At 30.3% G+C, this 23,058-nt stretch overlaps 1 protein-coding gene across 5 annotated transcripts in view; it reads left to right on the forward strand.

Annotated features, from left to right (window-relative positions):
* LOC132738682 (ATP-binding cassette sub-family C member 4-like) overlaps positions 1 to 23,058 on the forward strand; it is a 102,198-nt gene that overhangs the window by 64,771 nt on the left and 14,369 nt on the right. For all 5 annotated transcript variants that reach the window (XM_060726265.1, XM_060726267.1, XM_060726264.1 and 2 more), the window contains 13 exons: positions 10,437 to 10,550; positions 11,535 to 11,624; positions 12,256 to 12,447; positions 13,212 to 13,393; positions 14,098 to 14,194; positions 15,084 to 15,217; positions 16,507 to 16,675; positions 17,241 to 17,416; positions 18,370 to 18,662; positions 19,054 to 19,133; positions 21,363 to 21,513; positions 21,789 to 22,019; positions 22,723 to 22,823. In XM_060726265.1, coding sequence (XP_060582248.1) covers positions 10,437 to 10,550; positions 11,535 to 11,624; positions 12,256 to 12,447; positions 13,212 to 13,393; positions 14,098 to 14,194; positions 15,084 to 15,217; positions 16,507 to 16,675; positions 17,241 to 17,416; positions 18,370 to 18,662; positions 19,054 to 19,133; positions 21,363 to 21,513; positions 21,789 to 22,019; positions 22,723 to 22,823 — 2,010 coding nt within the window. The remainder of the gene's footprint in view (positions 1 to 10,436; positions 10,551 to 11,534; positions 11,625 to 12,255; positions 12,448 to 13,211; positions 13,394 to 14,097; positions 14,195 to 15,083; positions 15,218 to 16,506; positions 16,676 to 17,240; positions 17,417 to 18,369; positions 18,663 to 19,053; positions 19,134 to 21,362; positions 21,514 to 21,788; positions 22,020 to 22,722; positions 22,824 to 23,058) is intronic.

Raw genomic sequence — 23,058 nt, forward strand, 5'->3', positions numbered from 1 at the left:
GGTCATATATTTAATTTAGCTTAGATTGTCATTACTTCATTTATTTGATTTATGCTTAAAAAAAAGAATCTGACAAAACCAGTATGCCATTAATTCAAACATGACCATGACCTTATTTGACCTTGACTTTTAAGGTCAAATTATTGATATTTGATTAATTGTTATAACTTTGTTATTTATTTACAGATTTGATTTAAACTTGATTTATACTTGGACAAAAGAACACATATGACAAATGCAACATGTTGAATTATTATTCTGGTTTGACTGACCTTTAATCGACCTTTACTGTCAAAGTCAAATTATTGTAATTTTTTTTTTAAATCTTCACTACTTTGTTATTAATCTATGGACTTCATTTTTTTGTAGACAAAAGAACAATTATAACAAATCTGACATGATGGTTAATTCAGATGTGACCTAAAAGAACTTGACCGTCAATGGCAAAACATGAAATTTGAATTTTATTTTGTACAAGAAATTTTTTTTTCTAGGATAGTCCTTGCTACAATTTTCTTCGTTTGATGTGTTTGATTTTAATAATAGGAAAAAGTCGAGTATGGTCTTAGTTAGGTGATGGCTCTTGTTATTTAAACGTGTAAATGTGTGGTGAAATAAGGGTATTATAATCTTTTAATGTTTGTATTAGACAGGCTTTTTGTAAGATTGATTTTTAAATTGTTGGTGACAAGAGTTTGTATTGGTTTTTACTGGTACCTTTTATTATATTAGAGGTACATTAGAGGGTACATTTTTGGGGTGGGGTACATTTTTTAGGTGGGGGGGGGTGGCAGGGGTCACTGATTATATCTTGGTAAAGGTAATGATTTTGGGAAATATTTTTAAACATTAACTAAAAATAAAAGGAACACAGGCATCAGTTGAAAATTTTCCATGCAACTATTCTTTGACTCAACTTATCTTGACAGGATACACCTTTCTCATACATATCTTATCTATTTAAGTTCATCAGTCTGTTAACAATTTATTAAGTAAAATTAATTAAAATCAAATTAAATTGTCCCTTTTCCTCAGCTTGTATCTTCAGCTTGACTTGATTAAGGGAACTAGCTGCTATATGGCGCTTTCTTATTGTTCCTATGTTATCGTATGTGTAAATGTTATTCTGACACTTTGTTAATTTTTCATGTAACTCAATTCATTTTGTGATATCCACTGAAGGTACGCCCGCAGAATTCATGTTGGTCATTGTATTGGGCAAGGAAAGGTTTTAATATAAGGTTTTCTATTAAGCTGGTTAATTAAAAATTAAAAAAAAACAAAAAGATTATTTTAAAAAAAACCCCGAAAACCATAAATTTTTTTCTATTCTCAGTTGATTTTTGGGTTTTCAAAAATTTGAAAAATGAAGAGTAAAGATTTGATTATTTAAATTTTCTGAAAAAGGGGAAAGAGGGGAAAGATCAAAAAAATTTTACAAAACAAATTATTCGTTAAATTCTCTTTACATCAAATGGGAAAATTAAACTGAACAATTTAAAATTTTAAATTCTTTCAAAATTTTTATAAAAACCCCAATTGACCTTTTTTTGTGAAAATCCCCTATTGGGATTTGATTGTGTGCCAAATTTTTTAAAAAGCTATGGTTTCTAGTAACTTGGGGTTTTCAAAGAAATGTTATACTTAAGATATCGTGTTCTATGTAATACAATGTACCACTATAATCTTAGGTTAGCTCTTGGTTGAGGATACTTGTTTAGTAATTACCTTTAAGTCTGTGTTTTTTCAAAGAGGTAGTTTGAAGACAATCATATGAAGTATTGGTTGATTTTATATGTTGTGATAGAATTCCAGCACAAATTGGATCTTTTCATCTGAGAAAATTGTGATTTCTTGTAGGGATGAGTGCTTGAAATTTTAATGGTGCAAATAAAAATTTTATTGAAATAATGAGTATTTTATTATTTTTTCAGGAATAAATTCTTACTTAGGACTTGACTGTTTCTTGTAAAAAAACAAACAATAAAATCTTTGCAGTTTGGTGTAGGCATGTTCTTTACATTGATTTATTTTTACAGGTCTGAATTTTTAAAAAAAATTTCTGAACAAAATCATTGCTCCAAGTTAAACCCCCAGTTTATATCATTTTTATTTTGAAAACACGATTGATAATTTTTGCTTTTTTCTCATATTTGCTCTCTGGTTTTTTAAAAAACCTCTAGACCAGCCAGGTGTTCCCCTGCTATTTTCCCTTAAATTTTTCTTGTTGTGGAAAAGCTGGGTTTTGGGGATGCCAAATTTTTTTAACCCGTCCCGCTTTCTTTCAGAAGGTCCCGAGTGAGCTATAGAATTGAGGGTAAATGAAAAGAAGTTAGTCATGAAATTTTTTTAGGCTTAAAGTTCTTTTCCCATGTGTACCAGTTCAGAACCGGGTTTACTTTTTTAAAGGGGAAGATAGTGTGTATTTACGGCCCGGGTAGCTCAGTCCGTAAAAGCCGGGGTACATTTTTCGGAGGGTCCCGGGTTTTGATCCCTGTTGGGTTAAAACATTTGTGAGAATAAATTTAAAAAATGAACCGGGCCCTTTTTTTGGAAACCCTTTACCTTCAAGGGCAAAAAAATTGATTTTTTAATTAAATTTGGGTTTTTTTGTTATTTTTTTTACAGATTTTAAATTTAAAAACTTGATTTATACTTGGAAAATAAAGAACCAAAAACTGTCAAAGTCAAATTAATTTTAATTTCTTTAAATTTAAAAACTTTGTTATTTATATTGGACTTGATTCTTTTTGGACAAAAGTAAATTTTTGAAAATGATTTAAATCAGATGTGACTTTTTAAAAAGGGCGTCAAGGTTTAATATTTAAACTTTAATTTTTTTTTTGTACAAAGAAAAGTTTTTCTTGGGTAGGGCTAATTTAATTTTTTTTCAAATTTTCCCTTCCCCAGTGTGTTTGATTTTTAAAAAAAGGAAAAAAAATAGAAATTTGGGCCCCTTAAAATGATGGGTCTTGTTAAAAAAGTGTTTTTTTAAAGGTATTATAATTTTTTTAAATTTATTGAATAGGCAGGGTTTTTTTAAGATTAATATTTAAATTTTTTGGTTTACAAGAGTTTTTTATTTATTTTTTTGGTACCCTTTTTTTTATATTAGAGGTTTCATTAGACAGGGGAACTTTTTTTGGCCCGGGGGTGGGCACTGATTTTACCCCAAAATAGTGAAGGTAATATTTTTTTAAATATTTTTAAACATTAACTTTAAAAATGAAAGGAAACCCCGGCAAATTTCCCAAATTTAAAATTTTTATGGGAATCTCCTTTTACTCAACTCTTCTCAAATTAAAATTTAAAAAAAGAAAATTAAAACCCAAAATAAAAACCCGTCCCCTTTCATAAACTTTTCTACTTGAATCATCATCCGTTCACAATGTATAAGGTAACTTAATTATATAAAATGTAAAAAAACCCCTTTTCTCCTTTCATCTTATGAGCTTGATTTTTTGAAGGGTTGACTTACTAGCTGCTATTATGGCGCTTTTCTGTTGTTCCCATGTTATCATATGTGTAAATGTTATTCAGACACATCAACTGGGTCAATTTTTCATGTAACTTAATTCATTTTATAATATACACTGAAGGTACCTGCAGAATTTTTGCTTGGCTCATTGTATTGTTACTGCTGATAGTTATATATAATGGATGCTACTATAATGCTAAAAGCTGTAGTAGTTAAAGAAAACTCCGCAACTTTAAGTCCAACCATAATAAAAACATAAAAATTTGAGAAATTCCTTAGATAGATCAAACTCGATATTTTAAAATACAGAAGAAATTTTTGCAAAAGAAAATTAAAAAGATATAAGATCTATCAAAATTGAATTTAAAAAAATAGTTTTTTGGGGCCCTTCTTAACCCCTTTTTGGGGTAAAAATAATTTTTAAAAAATTTACATTTTCATCCATTTGTAAATAAAATAAAAAATTTTGGAAAAAAAAGGGGAAAAAACAAATGATTCCTTGAAAATTTTTTCAAAAACAAGTTATTTGAGTTCATCTTTTGGGGACACAACAAAAAAACAAAAAAAATTTCCAAACCCCCTTTTTTGTTTGATTTAAAACTCAGTTGAGTCCCCTTTAAAATTTTTTAATTTTTTTTGTTTAAAGGGCCCTTTAGGAGTGTTTTTGGATTAAAATTTCTATTGCTAAATTTTTGACAGAGGGGGGTTTTTTTAAAGGCCCTTTGTTTTTGTATTGACCCAGCTTTAAAAAAAGAGCTAATGGGGGGCAAATTTCTATTAATTTAAAATTAAAGACACCCCATTACAAATTTTATACATCTGGGATATAATACAAAGTTTCGGTTGTCAAATGCCTTATAAAATTAAAATTAAAAAATATATATATATAATATATAATATATATATATCTATAAAATATAAAATTTATATTATAAATAAAAAATCGAAAATATTAAAAAAATGGTTTTTATTTTTAACAAAATTGGTGATACGAAATAACACAGGTTTTAACCAAAAAAAGGTTTTAAAAACATAACAATGTATTGGGACATTAAAGATTAAAAATTTTTTTAAACTTGTTTAAAAAAACATTTTAAAAAAATTTTTTTTTAATTTTTTGCCCGTCAGGTAAAGAAAAATTTTAAAGGGCAAACAAAGGTTTGAGTTAAAATTTCCCTTATTTCCCTTGGGTATCCCTTACAAGATTTTAATTTTCCTTTTTGTTTTTGTCCCTTTTAAAAAACCCTTTGGGTTTTTTAAAAACCATGGACCAAACAAAAACTGGGGTTTTCTGTTCTTCCATTGTTTTTCTGCAAATAAAAGCATTGTCTGTAATTAATATTTGGAAAAGATTACCCGTCTTTTTGAAACAAAAGTAAACCCTGCAAAATAGAGGGAAAATTTTCTTCTTATAATAAAAACAAATTTCATTTTAATTTTTTTGGGTTTTTATAGATGAATAAATTTTTTTAGGTATAGCATTTGCAAAGTTGTTAAAGTTGTTTCCTGCTTTAGAAATTTCCCAAGATTAAAGAACCCTGAGAATACATTTAATGCTTATTTCTTTTTTTATCATGAAAGGGGTATTGCTTTCCCCAATTTTTTTTCCTTTCCTCCTTAATGCTCATTTTCTTTAAAAATATTGTCCAAAACTTTCAAAACTTTAACAAAAACCCTGGGTTTATTTCCCCCTCCCTTTATAGGTTAAAAAATTTCAGTATAAGTACTTAACCAAATGCAAACATGGAAACCCTGATACAATTGGGAATTTGGAAAAGTCCAGCTGAACTTGGCCGCAGGGTTTAAAAAGGTTAAAAACGTTCCCCCCCCAAAAGGGCAGGTTAAATTTAAAGGGTTAAGAGGGAAAAAGATATTAGTGTTTCATATAAGCTTGCTTTTTGCTAGATTCAAAAAAATTTTAAAAATTAAAGAAAGTTGTAAAATGCTGTGCTCCACCCTCCAAATACATCCTTTTTTTTCCCTTTTTTTAAAAAAAACCCCACCCTGAATATTTTTAATGTAATATAATAAATGTATATATATATTTATATACACATACAATTTTGGGATCTGGGGAATGTGGACATTAAAAAAATATATTTAAAAAAAGGAGGGAAAAAAAATTTGATTAAAAAAAATTGATATTATTTTTTTTTTCCCTAATTATCCTTTTCCTGAATTGAAAAAAAAAGTTTGAAAAATTTTTGATCAGTCGAAATTTAAAATCGATGGTGAGGTTTTTGGTAGATTGAATGAAATTAAAAATTTTTCTAAATTCAACCAACCTAAATTTATGAGTCATTATATTAAACAATTAAACTTTTAATTTAAACCCCAGATTTTTTGTAAAGGGTTTTTTTTGACTTTGAAAAGCCTTTTACTTTGGATTCTTTTACTTTTGGGAATTTTTTAAATTGGAAAACTGGGTTGGAAAGCTTTGAAATTCGGAACACTTTGATTTTTTAAACACTTTGGAAAATTTGGGGTATTTTTTCTTTTGGGAAAGCTTTTGACTTTGGGAAAGCTTTACTTTTAACGCTTTTACTTGTAACGCTTTTACTTTTGAAAGCTTTGAAATTGGAACACTTTGAAATTTTTAAAGGGCTATTTAAAAATTTTTTTGGTATATTTTATATCAAAAAAACAAAAAAGGAAAACAAAGCTATTAAACAAAAACAGATTGTTCTGGAATATTACCCCCCAAATTTTTTGGGGGGCAAAAAAAGCTAATTTTTTTTTGGCTCCAAACAGGGTTTTGGGAAAGGGTTAAAAATTTAAGGTTTATTGAAGCATTCCCCTTTTTTGTAAAATTTTACATGAGTATAAGGAAATTATTAAAAACTTGTTCTGCCTTTTATGTGTGGTATCCCCTAAGGTATATGCACTAAAAACATTCTTTTTTGTAACCCAAAGAAACCCCGATTCATTTTTTTTTTAGGGGCCTATACTGCCTAGGGACGGGCTAAAGTTCTCACCCCCTATATTAATAAATTGTGGAATGGATTTTTTGGGGCCTGATTTTTTTTAAATGTGTACGTTTGTCCCCCAGTTTAAGGTACAATAGACAGGGTTTCAGGGAAATTTTTAAAAAATTTTGAGTTTTATTTTGGTTTCCTTAAATTTTAAATCCTTTCAAGCTTACCCTTTTCCACTGTGCTCAGGGGGAAGTCAATTGTTCCCGCCCTTTTTTTGTAACACCCCATCCTTGTTGTTGAATTTCCTGGCCCCTTTTCTGTTTAAAAGGTCCTTTTTGTCCCCTTGTTCTGTTTTAAAGGGCCTTGTGTCCCCCCTTTTCTGGTTTAATGGGCCTTTGGTCCCCTTGTCTGGTTTTAATGGCCCCCGCCCGTAAAAGAAACCCTGGATATTTTTTATTTTAAAAATAAGCAATAATTGGGAAAATTTAATCTGGGCACTTTGAACAAGACTGCCAAAAAGAGTTAAAACATTAAAATTTTCTTTTTTATAATGCCCCGGGCCCGATTTGAGAAAAATTTTAAATTTATAAATTTTGGGGCTTTTAAAATTTGTTATTATTTTAACTTTAAAATTTTCCCGATTGCTGAGTATATTTTGACAAAATTTTTAAGTTTTAGTTTTAAGTTATAAAATGAATGGTCATATCACAGAAGTTAATTATCATCAATTTTTATTGCTCAGTTTGACATACAAAACAAAAAAGAAAAAGAAATATTTATCATATTTAAACAAATCCAACAATTAAAAATTAGGTGATCAACCCTTTATTTTAGTTTTAAACACAGCAGTTTTTTATTATCAAAGATTGGGAAATACAAATAAACCATTTAAAAAAAATTTATCTTAAAAAAGGGCTAAAACTGAGGTTTTGTTTTTTTTTAACCCTAAAAGGGGAACCCAAAAATAGTTAAAAGATTTTTCCTGTAATCAAATCTTTAAAAACTGTAAAACCAAAAAAGTGTGCCCAAATTTTAAATCTTTTTTCACACCATTCCCCCCCTGAGATAACCCCAAATTTTTTGGGAAAATTTTTAAACCAAAAAGAAAACATTGCCCCCCACTTTTAACTTTTATACTAAAAAACCCGCTCAAAAAAAAGCATAAATTTATCCTAAGTTTCATTTACATGTTTATCTATTCCTTCCAATTATTGATTAATTTAAAAAAATTTTTAAAATTTTTAATTAAAATTTTGGTTTAAAACCTCCCGTGGAAATTCCTTTTTTGTCCCTCAAAAATATTTAACCAAAAATCAAAATATTTTACCCTGGCCCCCTTTTTCCATAGGAAGAACAATGTATTTTTTCCTTTTCCCCTTTAATTCTAAAAAGAAAATTTGGGGTTTTTAAAATTATTTTTGGCTTTCAAAAACGAAAGGTATTTTTTTTAGTACATTTTTTATTGTATTGTTTTTTAATACTTTTAAAAATATTTTTTAAATTTGGCCCAAAAAATTTTTAAAAACCGGTTAACCCTTTAAACGAAAATATGCACGCAATTGCGGGCCAGAGTTGACCCAGGATCTGTTTTATCCGGGGATTATGATAAAAAAAAATATACAATTTTAAGTAAAAGAAAAATGTTTAAAAAAGGTTTATGCCATTATAAAAAGGCTTTTTATTACATGTAATTAAAGCCGTGGGATTATTATATATTGCAATTATATATTTTGTTTAAAGAAAAAAATGATATTGTGTATTTATTATGCTTTTAAGCCAGATCCTTCTGTAAGAATTTGTGTATTGGATAAGCCCTGTTTTAAATTTAAAACAGACAATTTAAAGTCTGTTAACCTGCTGGATTTCTTAAATGGACTTGTCCAGTTTCCATTTTTGGGAGCTGTCCATTATTAAATTTAGGGATATCAAGATGAAAAGTTGATCATTAGAAAGTTCAGATTGCATGTATGTTCAGGCTGGCCTGGCTCTATACTGGTTGCATGACTTTGTCACTTTTGGATCTACTTTGTTACAGGGGTAAAAGATTTCAGTATTAAAATAAGAATAAGCTACCAACAGTGAAATGTCAAGAAAATTCAGGCTGGCCCTGGCTCGATCTATTACTTTAGCAAAGAGTAGGACAAAGATAATTCTCTACGTTTCAGCAGTTTAAGAGTAGACAAAGATTAATTCTCTTTACGTTTCAGCAGTTTAAGGGTAGGACAAAGATAATTCTCTACGTTTCAGCAGTTTAAGAGTAGGACAAAGATTATTCTCTTAACATTTCAGCAGTTTAAAGAATAGGACAAAGATAATTCTCTTTACGTTTCAGCAGTTTTAGAGTAGGACAAAGATTATTCTCTTAACGTTTCAGCAGTTTAAGAGTAGGACAAAGATTATTCTCTTTACGTTTCAGCAGTTTAAGAGTAGGACAAAGATTATTCTCTTAACGTTACAGCAGTTTAAAAGTAGGACAAAGATAATTCTCATTAAGTTTCAGCAGTTTAAGAGTAGGACAAAGATAATTCTCTTTACATTTCAGCAGTTTAAAAGTAGGACAAAGATAATTCTCTAAAAGTTTCAGCAGTTTAAGAGTAGGACAAAGATTATTCTCTTTACGTTTCAGCAGTTTAAGAGTAGGACAAAGATAATTCTCTACGTTTCAGCAGTTTAAGAGTAGGACAAAGATAATTCTCTTTACGTTTCAGCAGTTTAAGAGTAGGACACAAAGGCTATTTTCTTTCAGTTTCAGCAGTTTAAGGGTTATTAACACCTCAGTATATTTATCTTTCACCAACAATAACCAGACCCTCTCCCAGCACACATATATAATCAAGAGTATTATATAAAATACAAAATGTTTTAATGTTAAAAGGCAGCCAAAGACTGTTGTAGTTTATAATAATATACATGTTTTATTATTAAAGCATTGCTATTGAAAAAATAAGTAAAATAAGAAAGAAAAATAATTTTTATTGATACCTTAATTAGTTTTAAAGCTAAATTAAAAAAAAGATTCATATAATATTTAAAATACATAAACAGTATCTAAATACAAAAGATACAAAAGAATGTAGCATAATATTCAATAACTAGACTGTTATAAGCTCTGGTAATTATTTAGTAAGAAAATGCAAAATATCTTAAATTTCAAACAGTATCAAATTATTTGTGCTTTCTTATTCAATGATAAGGAAAATAATAAAGTACTTCTGAATCAGGATAATTGTAAATATTTCTGTTTGCTTAGTGATTATTGAAGTAAATAATGTCTTATTACATTTGTAAGGTAACATCCGATTTTTATGAGCATTTTAAAACTTAAATATCATTGTTTTAGAAGTTCCTTTTAATTAATTTGAATTCTTTATACATTACTTTGGAGATTATTTGTATATTTTAACAAACTTTAACAAAGGAAAAGTCCCTGTCTATTGTGTTTTACCAAAGGTCATTAATTTCAATACATTTTAGAAATCTGTAGGTCAAAGGTCAAGACTGTAAGAGATAATTTCAACTCGTATTATTATGAGAATCCATTGCCATACAAATTATAGTTTTAGCTTATTTCAGGAATCTGTATGTTAAAAGGCTAAAATATTAAGGTTTTATTTATTTTTTGGATATGTAGGTCAAAGGTCAAGGTTTCAAGTTTCACATGATTTTAGAATTTTGTAAGTTGAAAGGTCAAGACTGAATACTTGTATTTCATTTCTGTTTAGATATCAATAAGTTCAAGGTCTTCTAAAGTGAATTTCTGTCCATTTTAGGAATTTGTAGGTTCAAAAAATAAAAGCTAAATTATGTCCATTTGGTTGAAAAGTAAAGGCCAAATTCAAAAGTCTCTGTTTATTGTCAAAGGTCAACATACTGACTCAAAGTTCATCATTTTACGAATCTGTAGGTTCAAAGGTCAAGGACATAATCCTATTTTTGGCCAGCTGTTTATGTATGTGTCTATTTTTTTACTGTCAAATTGATATTTCTTACACATATTTATTTGTTGACATCAAATATTAATCAATAAAATATAACTTTTTCAGACATTTCTACAACTAGATGAACTTCCTGAAAATGAACAAAAGATCACAGAGGAAAAGATACCTGTTAAAGAATGTTTTATTGATATTAACAATGTTTCTGCTAGATGGGACCAGGTAATTTATCTTATTGTAATATTAATAAAAATACTATCGTGTAGTGGTGTCATAGTTAGAGAAAATACTAACAGTTTAAACGGTGACGTAATAACCGTGTTAAACGTTTAACCGACCATACTTAAATAAAAGCCTTAGACATTCAACATTTACTTTGTTTCTTTATGACAAGATATGCCATTTTTGTTCATATTTTGTTGTACTCAAAATGATTACAATACATATCCGAATATGGAGTAACTATTTTCCCAAGGGTCGTACCGTATTCGATCAGATCGGATAAAAGTACATTGCTGAGTAACTAAAAAACAAATAATTGTCATATCTTGTCATAAAAAATTAAGGTAATATTAAGAATCAATTTAAAACTTTTCTGCTCCTTAGTCAAATACTAACCTTGGTTACAGGTTATTGAATTTTCTAACAGGTTTTTATTTAAAAACCGACCATACCCGTTTAAACAGACCCCTACTATTATGCTTGTATATGAGTTACATTTAACATTAAAACATAAAATTTTAATTTCTTACATAGATCAGCTATGACATTTAAAACAGAAAGATTGCAAAAGATAAAAAAGAAATATAATAAAAAAATACATTGAAAATTGTATTTTTTTGCAATTTTTTGTAACACTTTTCAATTTTTGGTTATTTTTCACAATTGAAATAATTATTCTGGAAAAATGATGTGAGCAAATGACCTGAAATTTTGCACACAAGTTATTGGTCTAGACGTACATCAAATGGAATATTAATCTCGAAAAATTATTTCCAGTCCTGTCATGTCAAAAAAAAACTTTCAGAAATAAAATCAAATTGGTATTTATTAACTAGCCTTCTAAACTGTCATATTTGTGTTATAAACTTCCAAGTATTTTTGGAGAAATTCAGATTCATATTCAAAATGTTAAAGATTTAGTTTCCTGTTGTTTTACAAGCAAAATATTTTATAAGTGATATATATATTTTTTTATAATTTCAGAAAGTTGAACAGTTTACCTTGCAGAATGTTACTGCAAGAGTTGAGCCTGGTAAATTACTGGCTGTAATTGGACCAGTTGGTGCTGGAAAGGTAAATATTTATGTCTTGCATATTAGACTGGCATTTCCTTTAGTTTTACTCATGCTGGAAATTTCATCTGGCATGGGGGGTGCCAGTTGAGTCGTGTGCTTTACAATGGCCGGCTTAGGATGACGTACGTTTATGAATGAAGTTGTATTTTCATAGAAATCAGTAGGAAATGGAAAATTGTTTTATTAAAGTAAAGAATTTAAAATATAATGGAATATGGTAGAATATGCAAGAAAAAGTATCTGACACATGTTTGCGGTCCGGATCAGAATATCCGTCCCATGGGAACCCGCCCATAGGCTGTTCCCTTTGTGACGGATATTCTGATCCGAAACCGCAACATATGACAAAATAATGTATTATTAGTCTGTGCTGCTGGCAGTTTAATTCTAACTTCAATTAACAAGGGACAATCAAATTCGCAACAAAGATACAAAAAGTAAATAAGTAATCAATGTTTTTATGTCCTTTTATCTGTTTTCCTATTAACTCAAGCATTGTTTGGATGAATTTCTTTTTGTTGTTTGCATAAATGTTTTCAAAAATTTCTTCCATCAAAAAATTATTTGAAAATTAATATTTGAAATATTGTGATTCTAGAATCTATAATTTTTCCTATTTCTGATTGCAGTCGTCATTACTTATGTCAGTATTGAAAGAGTTACCTCTGTTGAAAGGAAATATAGAGTTGAAAGGTCGGATAGCTTACGTATCCCAGCAACCATGGGTGTTCTCAGCAAGTCTACGTCAGAATATTATATTTGGTAACAAGTATGAGAAGCTGAAATATGACAGAATACTGAAGGCATGTGCATTAACAAAGGTATAAAAAACAAAAAATTTTATAACACTGAAGAGTAAGACATTGTTTAAAGCTGCATGCCTTCTCAAGAGCCAAAATATTTCAAGAAAATCAATATTGAGAAAAATGTTGTACTAACATTTTAAGAAAGGTAAAAACATACAAGATTCAAGTTAAATTTTACATGTTATGTGTGGTTTAAGACTGGCAGTATTTTATCACCATATTTCTACTGCGTTACTAATGCAGTAAGGGCAGTTTTTGCATAATATTTATGTTGACCACATTTTGGTAACTTTCTTGGATTGTAAGTGCCAATAGCAATATGTTAATTACTTTATTTGTTCACCTCACAATATTTTACTTTTAAATACACATTTCCAAAACTTTCATGAAAATTTAATATGAATCCCAGGAGACGGGCTGCTTTAAATGAAAACAGATATAGAAAGAAAAGAGAGAGATTTAAATTACTTGTTAATATGTTATTAAATGTTAATAATTAGCTTACTGTGATGTAGTATTTTTAAACACATAATTTTATTATAACAGTATAACAGTAAACACCACTTAGAATGATATTGCTTGTATCGATATCATTTATAACGATATACAGCTTATAACGATGCTACTACTGTGGTCCCGACTTGTTTTCAAATTTGGTGTCTCTGGGTTATAATTATATCAAATCGGCAGTCCGCTGAATAACGTTTTAAGCGAAGTATTAGTAAAATAATCAACCATAATTATACCTACTGTCTCAAGATTGTATCTAACTGTTTTAGGATATTGATGTAATGCCTCATGGTGACATGACATTGATTGGGGACCGAGGTGTAAGTCTCAGTGGAGGTCAGCGTGCACGTGTAAGTTTGGCACGGGCTCTGTATATGGACGCGGAAGTTTACTTGCTTGACGATCCACTCAGTGCTGTTGACGCATCTGTTGGAAGACATTTGTTTGAAAAGTTTGTAATTTTAGTTTTTGTATATTGTTCATGACTAGCTGCTTTCAGATAAAGGAGCTATTAATCTTAAGTATTTTGGATTTATTTAGTTGCTCTATGGTCTTTTTAATTATGAAACCTAACAATTTCATTAATACCCTAATTATTTTAAATGCTTGAAATGGAGATGTCCTGAAATTTAACGTAAACTCTTGCAAGTTACGTTTATAACTTAGGAAGTAACCAGCTCCTGTCTGATATGAGGAAACATGGTTGTAATTCAAATAGGGCTTCAACTTTATATTCCTTGTTTGTGAGGCAAACATGTTAACCATTTGGCCACATCTCACTTGAATCATTGAAAAGAGTTCTGTAATTTCTTCACATGTTTTTGTCTCCCTTGAGGCCAAGGTCTAACCACTGTTTTTCCCACTGGCCTGCATGATCCTAGGAGGCGACTCAATAGGTTTGCATTTCTGGAGTCTATGGATCACTTAACTCTAGCAGATATAATGGTTTTCACATTAAGTTTGTAACACCCAAGGTAGGCCAAAATCTTCTTTCCTTTTTCAACGCCATATGACCTTAATTGTGTTTGTATGCTATTAAACCAAACAAAACATGTATAGAATTTTGTCAGGGTTGCATAAGATGAAGTTCAAGAAGTTAATGATATGTTTTAGAAAAAGTTGCAAATTTTCTATGATTTATATGATTTCTTACAGTGTTGTACAAGGAATATTGAAGAATAAGCCAAGAATTCTGGTGACACATCAGTTACAGTTTCTGAAGGAGGCAGAACAAATTCTCATTCTAAAAGAGGTATGGTGAATAATTTAAAGTTAACTCCTCCCACTGATCAGACCCCACCCACTTGCCCTTCTGTCATTGGCCTTCTGCATTAGCCTGTCATTTTGGCCAGACTCCATACTGTTTGCTGGTCAATTTTGGTATTTTGTTACAAAAATATTTCTGATTTACAAGGGACAGTGCCCAAGTTCAAAGGAGGGCAAGTTTATTACACAAGTTTAGAAATATATGTATCAAACGTTCATAAACAAAGTTCAAATACCTACATTACCTAATAAAGAACAACATCTGCAATTGTTTTAACATCAAATTCAATTCTGAACATTCTAACATACTTTAAACTATTCCCTATTCAACATACAGGGCAGTCAAGTGAGTTATTACACAATATATGCATGGCATCAGAAAGGAATGCTGGCCTTTGTTGTTATATTGAAACTCCAACAGTGCATTATTCTACAACAACTCGCTTAAAATTGATGACTATTTCTTAAATTAAGATTCAAACAAAGGGCAATTTCTTAAATTAAGATGAAAACAAAGGTCAATTTCTAAAATTAAGAAGAAAAAGGGTAATTTCTTAAAATAAGATGAAAACAAAGGGCAATTTCTTAAATTAAGAAGAAAACAAAGGGTAATTTCTTCAATTAAGATGAAAACAAAGGGCAATTTATTAAATTAAGATGAAAACAAAGGTCAATTTATTAAAGTAAGAAGAAAACAAAGGGCAATTTCTTAAATTGTGCTGAAAACAGAGGGCAATTTTTAAGATTAAGATGAAAACAAAGGGCAATTTCTTAGAAAAGGGCAATTTCTTAAAATTAAAATGAAAACAAAGGGCATGTTCTGAACTGAATTATCTTGCTGAAGTGAAAAAACATTAATATTTAAATGATTTCAGGGAGACATGATAGGTAAAGGAACATTCCAGGAGTTATCAACCTCAGGTATAGATTTCTCATCGTTACTGAAACATGAGGAGGAAGAGGAGGAGCCTCCCCCTGACCTTTACGAGTCATTTGACCCACATCAAAGGTTAGAGCTTTATACTGTTGTCATTTATCACTTATCAAATTTATAAATCATATGTGACCTTTACGAGTCATTTGACCCACATCAAAGGTTAGAGTTATACTGATGTCATTTATCACTTATCAAATTTATAAATCATATGTGACCTTTACGAGTCATTTGACCCACATCAAAGGTTAGAGCTTTATACTGTTGTCATTTATCACTTATCAAATTTATAAATCATATGTGACCTTTACGAGTCATTTGACCCACATCAAAGGTTAGGGCTTTATACTGTTGTCATTTATCTGTTATCAAATTATAAATCATATGTGACCTTTACGAGTCATTTGACCCACATCAAAGGTTAGAGCTTTATACTGTTATCATTATCTGTTATCAAATTATAAATCATATGTGACCTTTACGAGTCATTCGACCCACATCAAAGGTTAGAGCTTTATACTGTTGTCATTTATCTGTTATCAAATTATAAATCATATGTGACCTTTACGAGGCATTTGACCCACATCAAAGGTTAGAGCTTTATACTGTTGTCATTTATCACTTATCAAATTATAAATCATATGTGACCTTTACGAGTCATTTGACCCACATCAAAAGTTAGAGCTTTATACTGTTGTCATTTATAAGTTACCAAATTATAAATCATATGTGACCTTTACGAGTCATTCGACCCACATCAAAGGTTAGAGCTTTATACTGTTGTCATTTATCTGTTATCAAATTATAAATCATATGTGAATCATACTGTATTGTTTGTATTTTACCCCCCCCCCCCCCTTGAAGAAAATGTAAGGGGGGAGGGGTGTTTGAAAAGTGGAAACAATATGATGTTAGGAATCAGATATTATGGCAAAAGATAATCAAATTGTCTTTTTGAGCACTTCCAGTGGTAATAGACCATTTATTTGGCAGTTGTATAGAGTTACTTGAATCTTTTATTGGACTTTTCCAAATTTAAGACAAATTTTGGCAAGTTAGTTATACAAAAAATCCATAGAGGTTAAGTACTTTATGAACCAAAGCCTGAAGGAGACTAGGTTTGTCTTGTTTTGGGGTGAAATTTAGGGTCATGAGTTAGTGATGTTAAAATAAAACTAGATTTTACTGATTTTGATGTTGAAATATTATCAGAATATTGACTTAAATTCTAAAATTTTATCACGTAAGAACATTTCTTGAATCTTTTGATTTCTTATGCTAATAATTATTAAGTGTACATATAATAACTCAATGATTGACGTTTATAACAGGTTTAATTAAAAAATTATTTTTGTAACCAACAGCCAGAGCAGATTACATGGCCTACATTCCAAATCACACGAGCACGTTAATGGATATTTGCATAATTTACGGAAGCGTACTCGTGTAGATTCTTCTTGTTCACATCATTCCGTTAACGATTCCGTCAAGGGCTCTATGATGTCACTTGCTTCCATTGGAACGGAATTTGAGGTAAAGAAATACTGATTATTGAGTTATTTCAGTAATGTAAGAAAACATTTTACAGGATTCTCATAGAACCTTAGAGTCAACAGGGTTATATGTATATCCGTGAAACACCTAGTCCAGGTTTTTTTATTGAAACTTACTTCTCATGAAATACTAAAGCTATTTTCTTAAGTCACTGACCAAAATTTATAATAAGTATATAGAATTTTATAGAGTTGCCCCCCTTTTGTACTTCTTGTAATTCTGCCTTTATTCCTTGTGATAGACTCATCATGATTCATAAGGGGTTGCCTTAAAGGTTTGAGGCATCAGAATTGCAGCTACTGTTTATCCCTGAGTGATCATATGAGGCAACTAAATGGGTTCAAATTACTTGAGTCAATGCATCTCTAAGCTCCAGCAGGTGAGGTGAGGTGGTTTGACCCCTGGTGTTAGTTTGTAACACCGAAGGTTAGCCAAAATTATTTTCCCAGGTTTGGTGCCATAAGACCTAAATTTTGTTGGTGTTTATAAAACAAAACGAAAGTTAAAGTTGTTAGGTAACAAGATAATCATTTATATTTTACAGGCAGAGACGGTACAGTTACCAGAAGAGGAAGAGAGACATGAAGGCACTGTTGGAATGAGTGTGTACTATCAGTATTTTAAGGCAGGAGCGGGGATTATCAAGTTCTTAATTCTCGCTTTACTCTGTATAGCTGCACAAGTTGCTTATATCTACAGTGATTGGTGGCTGTCCATATGGTGAGATAATTGGTTGACATTGGTGTTTTTGTTGAAAGTTACTTTGATCTATACATCTTGATAAAGGGTTGCTTCTTTATCATCCAAATGTGCTCATCTAGTCAATTAATGTTCGCTACATTTATATAAATGTATATGTAAGAAAATTAAGGGGCTTCATTTTAATTATATTCTGACACTTAGTCAAGAGAAATAATGTTTATGTTTCTTTTTTCACTTACCTGTGTTACAATTATGAAATACAGCTTTTCATGCACTTGTTTTGGTGCAGTTGTGGGAAAATTTGAAGTTGTGAAATTTGGGGTAGGAGGAGGAAGTTAATTTTAGTTATTTGTTGTAATTTGGATAAATTGTGGGTTCTATTTTGGAAAACTTAGGCATTTCTTATGATTTTGAATTGGACTTGCCTAAAATAAAACAAAAATACAACAGCAGAATATAAGGTTCTGCTGGACACAATATGAGAGGCCAATATAGAGCAGGCCTATCTTCAGTACAGCATAGTTTAACCATACTCTCTTCAGGGACTCTCCCAGCTATTTTTGGAAAAATCCATAGGCATAAATTGGGGTAAATTAATCGACATTTTTAGGAAATTCAATTTAGAAAATTAAAATAATTGAAAATCTACCATTATGTATGACTTTTTTAGGTTTTAACATTTGTTTGGTCATATAACATGTCATAAGTCAAATGAGGCTCATTTTGATTGAGAATGATGCCTTACTTAAGCGCCTGGTAATAGGTAGAAAATACCTTGCTCTTTCTTGCTGAATGTTTAATTGACTTTTTGTGTTTTTGGCACAAAAATCCCATACAGTTGAAATGCATAGTTTGAATTGAAAGGACATTTCCAATATTCATAATTGGGAGTTTTGATTAGTTGAACTTGTAATATTATAATGCTGTTATGTCATTTTATATTTCCTATATTTTGCATTCTTTTGTTTCAGGTCCAATCAAGAGGAAGCAAGATTTGCTGCTATGAGAGAAGACAGTTTGTTACGTAATGAATATCAACTTCGTAACCTAACTTATAATGGCACAAATATAACAATACCAGAAGTTGATACACATTTTAACGTCGCTGTATTCAGTGGACTTATAGCCAGCGTCTTTCTTTTAGGTCTTCTAAGAGCTCTCATGTTTTTCAAGGTCGCTGTAGACGCGTCACAAGCATTACATAATACAATGTTCGCAGCTATTTTAAGATCTCATATTGGATTCTTCGATACAAATCCAGTTGGTATGTATTTTTATGGAGAATGAAACAAAATTTGAATATCATATTTTAAGTTAATATTTTGAGGGTTGACAGCAAAACCTATGTAAGTTAAGTCCTTCTATACTTCATATTAGTTACTACAATTTTGTGGTCAACCCTCAATATGGTCAAATTCCCTGGTAATAAGCAATGTAATGTAAACATGGATTCCTTAAAATTTTCATTTTAAAATGTTTCCTTTTACAACGAGGTCACTTAAATTTACAGGATAGATGGAGTACCCAAAACATACTACATGTATAAATAATCATCTTAAATTTATCAGATTTTTGTGTAGTTCATTTTCCAGTATACTTAAAAAAACACACACAAAAAAATAACAACAATCAAAAAAAAAATATAACTTTTGCAGGTCGAATTTTAAACAGATTTTCCAAAGATGTGGGTCACATGGACGATATTCTACCAATAACATTCTTTGATTTCATCCAAGTAAGTTTTGTTTTGAAATAAAAATTTTCTCAATGGGAAAAAACAATGAGCATTAGTGACTACAGAAAATAATAAATGTTAAATTAGATGACAATGTAATATCATATTTAAGCATGTAATATCTTCAATATAATCATGTATATTGGTATTCAGTTTAGTATTTAAATTATTTATTTCATGGCTGAAACATATGTCTTCATACATTTTATATTTCAGTGTGTGTTATTATATTAAAACTACTCAGTGATTCAGTCGGTATCTAAATTTGATTCAGCATATTTAGCTAGATTTACACTTAAAACCCAAAATATATAGAATTTATACAGAAATTCTTGCTGGGACTTTAAAAATTATCATTTTAGTGTGATTTTAGTTCATAAGTTATTTTAATATTTTTGTCATTAATTTGCCTCAGTACTGGTTGGGGAGATAACTTCGGCTGGTTGATAAACTCGGCTTTTTATAATTAAATCGAGTTATCGGAATTTTCAATCTAATCAAGCTCACCATCTCATAGTATGGCTGGAATTCTACAATATCTGGAAATTTTTCAAGTTTGGTAAGATATTTAAAAAATAACACAGACTTTTACCTGTTTGTTTACAAAACATGCCTATAAAAAGTACGGGAATCCCATTGTTGTGCGCATGTGCAGCAGATGCTCTTTTTGAGGCCCGCACAGGGGTACTTAAATTATATATTGACCGACTACCGGTAAAGCAGGCGACGTTTACGTACACATTTTGTAGATGAAATTCAGACTCACTTTTGTTTTGCTAACTCAGAAAAAAGGCTGATTACACAATTGTAATTCCCTGCGGTCTGGAGACCGCAGGGTATTGGTACGCGTTTAACTTTTGAGGCATGGAGGAGCACGTGACCTGTTTTCGGTACATGGAGGAGCATGTGATCTGTAAACCGTACATGATTGGTTAATTGACCTTTTCGAAAACCCAGCTAAATAACGTTTGCCAGTACGTTACGGATTTACCTGTAGGGAATTAGTCAGAATTACGCCTAATTAAGAACAAAAAACTATTGCGTGATATTTCTAATTTTCTACAATTATTTTACCGTTTAAGGTGGAAAAACTTGAATGATGTGTCTGAAAATTATCAATGTTTCTTTAATATCTATCTCAAATTTTACAAACAATAAATTGTTTATACTGAAAATCTACAAAATTAAAATATTCGTAGTGGCATCTGCCATAATAAATAGAGATATTTTCTGCATAAACTTGTGTGTTTACTTTATTTATTTTTTGCTCGGAATAATTCATAAAATGGTAGGCCTATTTATTCATTTTCTTAAAAAGAAATTCGACCTTCTCCGGTCTTCAACGGTCACCACTTTCCAAAGACCTTCTTCTATATTGATCGTTTATTCAATTGTCAAATATATTCCTGATACAAATGTTTATTTATTCCCCCCACCCCCAAAAAATGTTGAAAATAGTTAAATGAAATATCTTTATATCATTAAAATGTTCACCGCAGGAAACCATTTTACTTGTCTTTAAGTGGTATGGATTTAAAAAAGACTGATGTTAAATGCTTCTTTTATATGTTAATGTGTAGGTTGAATACCACTAAATTAATTTCTTCTTCACTCTGTTAAGCTAAGCAAAAATAAATTTGAATCACTAATTCTTTAACTACATAGTTCGTTATGTATACGTTAATAAATGATAATGCATGTGATTTTACGTAAAAATGATTTATATGTTACATAGTTCGTTGCATATAAATACCGTGGTATCATAGATATTCATTATACTAACGTAATGCTCAACAATTTTGGTAACAAATATTTTTTATTTGACATAAATGAACAGCAAAGAAATAATTGAATGTCTTAACATCTTATTTTACATTTTAACTTACTCATTTAAGAAGAAAAACAAAGAGCCGGAATTATCTACTCGCGCGCGTTAAAAATATCCTTTTTACGTACCTCTTCCAGGGCCTCTCAAAATTACCCGTTATGTTTTTAAATATGACTTTTATGGTGATACCGGAAAATCGAAGAGCTGAAGTTTATTATGGTGCAAGATTCATCAGAATACGTAAACAAATAAATGAAATATACCCCCAAAACACTGATTTTCGGCGGAGTTTATTTCCCAAACCAGTATCCCTTTAAGTTTTTAATTTTAATAAAAACAACAACAACTTTTTTTTAAATTTCATGGAAACTTCATGTCTTTCATACATTTTATGATTTCAGTGTGGGTTACTCATACTTGGTATAGTGATAGTTGCTGGAGTAGTGAATCCCTGGGTGTTTATAATTGTTGTACCTCTTATAGTGATGTTTATAATTGTGCGGAGATATTATATCCGTACATCCAGACATATCAAAAGACTTGAAGGAACCAGTGAGTCAATTATTTTTTAATTGTTACTTTAAACGATACTTATTTTGGTATGTAGGAAGAAATTTATTAAAAGACAGTAAAGAATGTAAAGGATAATAAAAACTTTTCCATATAAGCAATTCAAGCGAGGTGAATGATAAAATTTAAAATGAAGATCAATGTTTGAATGAAGATTTAAATGTGCATATCTTGTAAAATTATAATAAAAACGTATTTTAAAAAAGTGATTAAGTGAACAAACATAAATAAGAATGTATAAATGTTTGTACTTGCAGCACGTAGTCCAGTATTTTCTCACCTAAGTGCCACACTACAAGGTTTACATACTATTAGAGCGTTTGGGGCCGAGGGAAAGTTTACGGAGGAATTTGACTGTCACCAGGATTTACACACGGAGAGCTGGTTCCTGTTTCTGTCCTCATCACGATGGCTCGCTATCCGACTTGACTGGTTGTGTGCTATTTTTGTTACGGCTGTCTCATTCTGCTGTGTATTTGCTGCTGAAAGTATGTATAGTGACAGATCACCTATAGATTCAATTTAAGTGGTCTACAGCTTAAAGGGGCATCTTTTGCTAAGTGGTTAAGGTTGTTGACTTCAAACCACTTGACCCTTAACTATGTGTTCAAATCCCACTAGGAACTTTCCATGATTCCTTCATGTGAAGAAACTATCCAACTACCTTACAAAGTGTCAGTGGTTCTACTCAGGTTCCTATTTGTCAAATTGGGAAAACTTGTTTAAATTTTTTTTGACTGAATTTCTAGGTTAACTTTTTGTTAAGGTTAATTCATGAAGAAGTATCAAAGATATTCACTTTAAACTTGGAGTACCTCTTCTTTACTAAATTTGAAATGCATTTCTAAGGGGCAATTTATCCTTAAAGCTATTTTTGATTAATACTAGTAATTTCCCTTTTTTACATAGAATATTGGCCTTTTTCAAAAACTGCTAAAGGTATGCACCTCAAACTTGCAATATTTGTTGGCTGTTGAAAGCAGGTATTTTTCTCTGCTATTTGTGTCCCTTTTTCCATGTGGTCTTTTTTCTATGATCCAGCACAGAAAAGAAAATTGTGTTGTCTGTGGACAGGTTTTGCTTGTTATTTAGATATGAAATAATAAGATATGAATGCATATTTTTTTATTGATTTATCTATGGCATGTGTTATGGCATTGATTGAATGGCAATGATTTATTTATATTATAGGTTTGAATGCTGGGCTGGTAGGTTTATCAATGACCTATGCTATGACATTAATGGGAATGTTCCAGTGGGGTGTGAGGCAAAGTGCAGAAGTTGAAAATCAGGTAAACTTACTGTTCTCAAGAAAAATGTCTTTTATACTTTACATGTTAGCAGCATTTGTTACATTATCCTGATGATCATTATTAGTTTATATGAATTTATTATAGTTTGATTGTGTCATAAGCTATAAGCTTATTGAAACACTTGAATTTGTTCCTTGAACCAACCAGTACAAAGCAATGAATGCACAATAGTTTCTTGCTCAAGGACACAGTGGATTCTTTAGAAACTTCTGGC

Source organism: Ruditapes philippinarum, unplaced genomic scaffold (genome assembly GCF_026571515.1).
Source record: "Ruditapes philippinarum isolate M1 unplaced genomic scaffold, ASM2657151v2 ctg4207_1_1_1_1, whole genome shotgun sequence".
NCBI classification, from domain to species: Eukaryota; Metazoa; Mollusca; class Bivalvia; order Venerida; family Veneridae; genus Ruditapes; species Ruditapes philippinarum.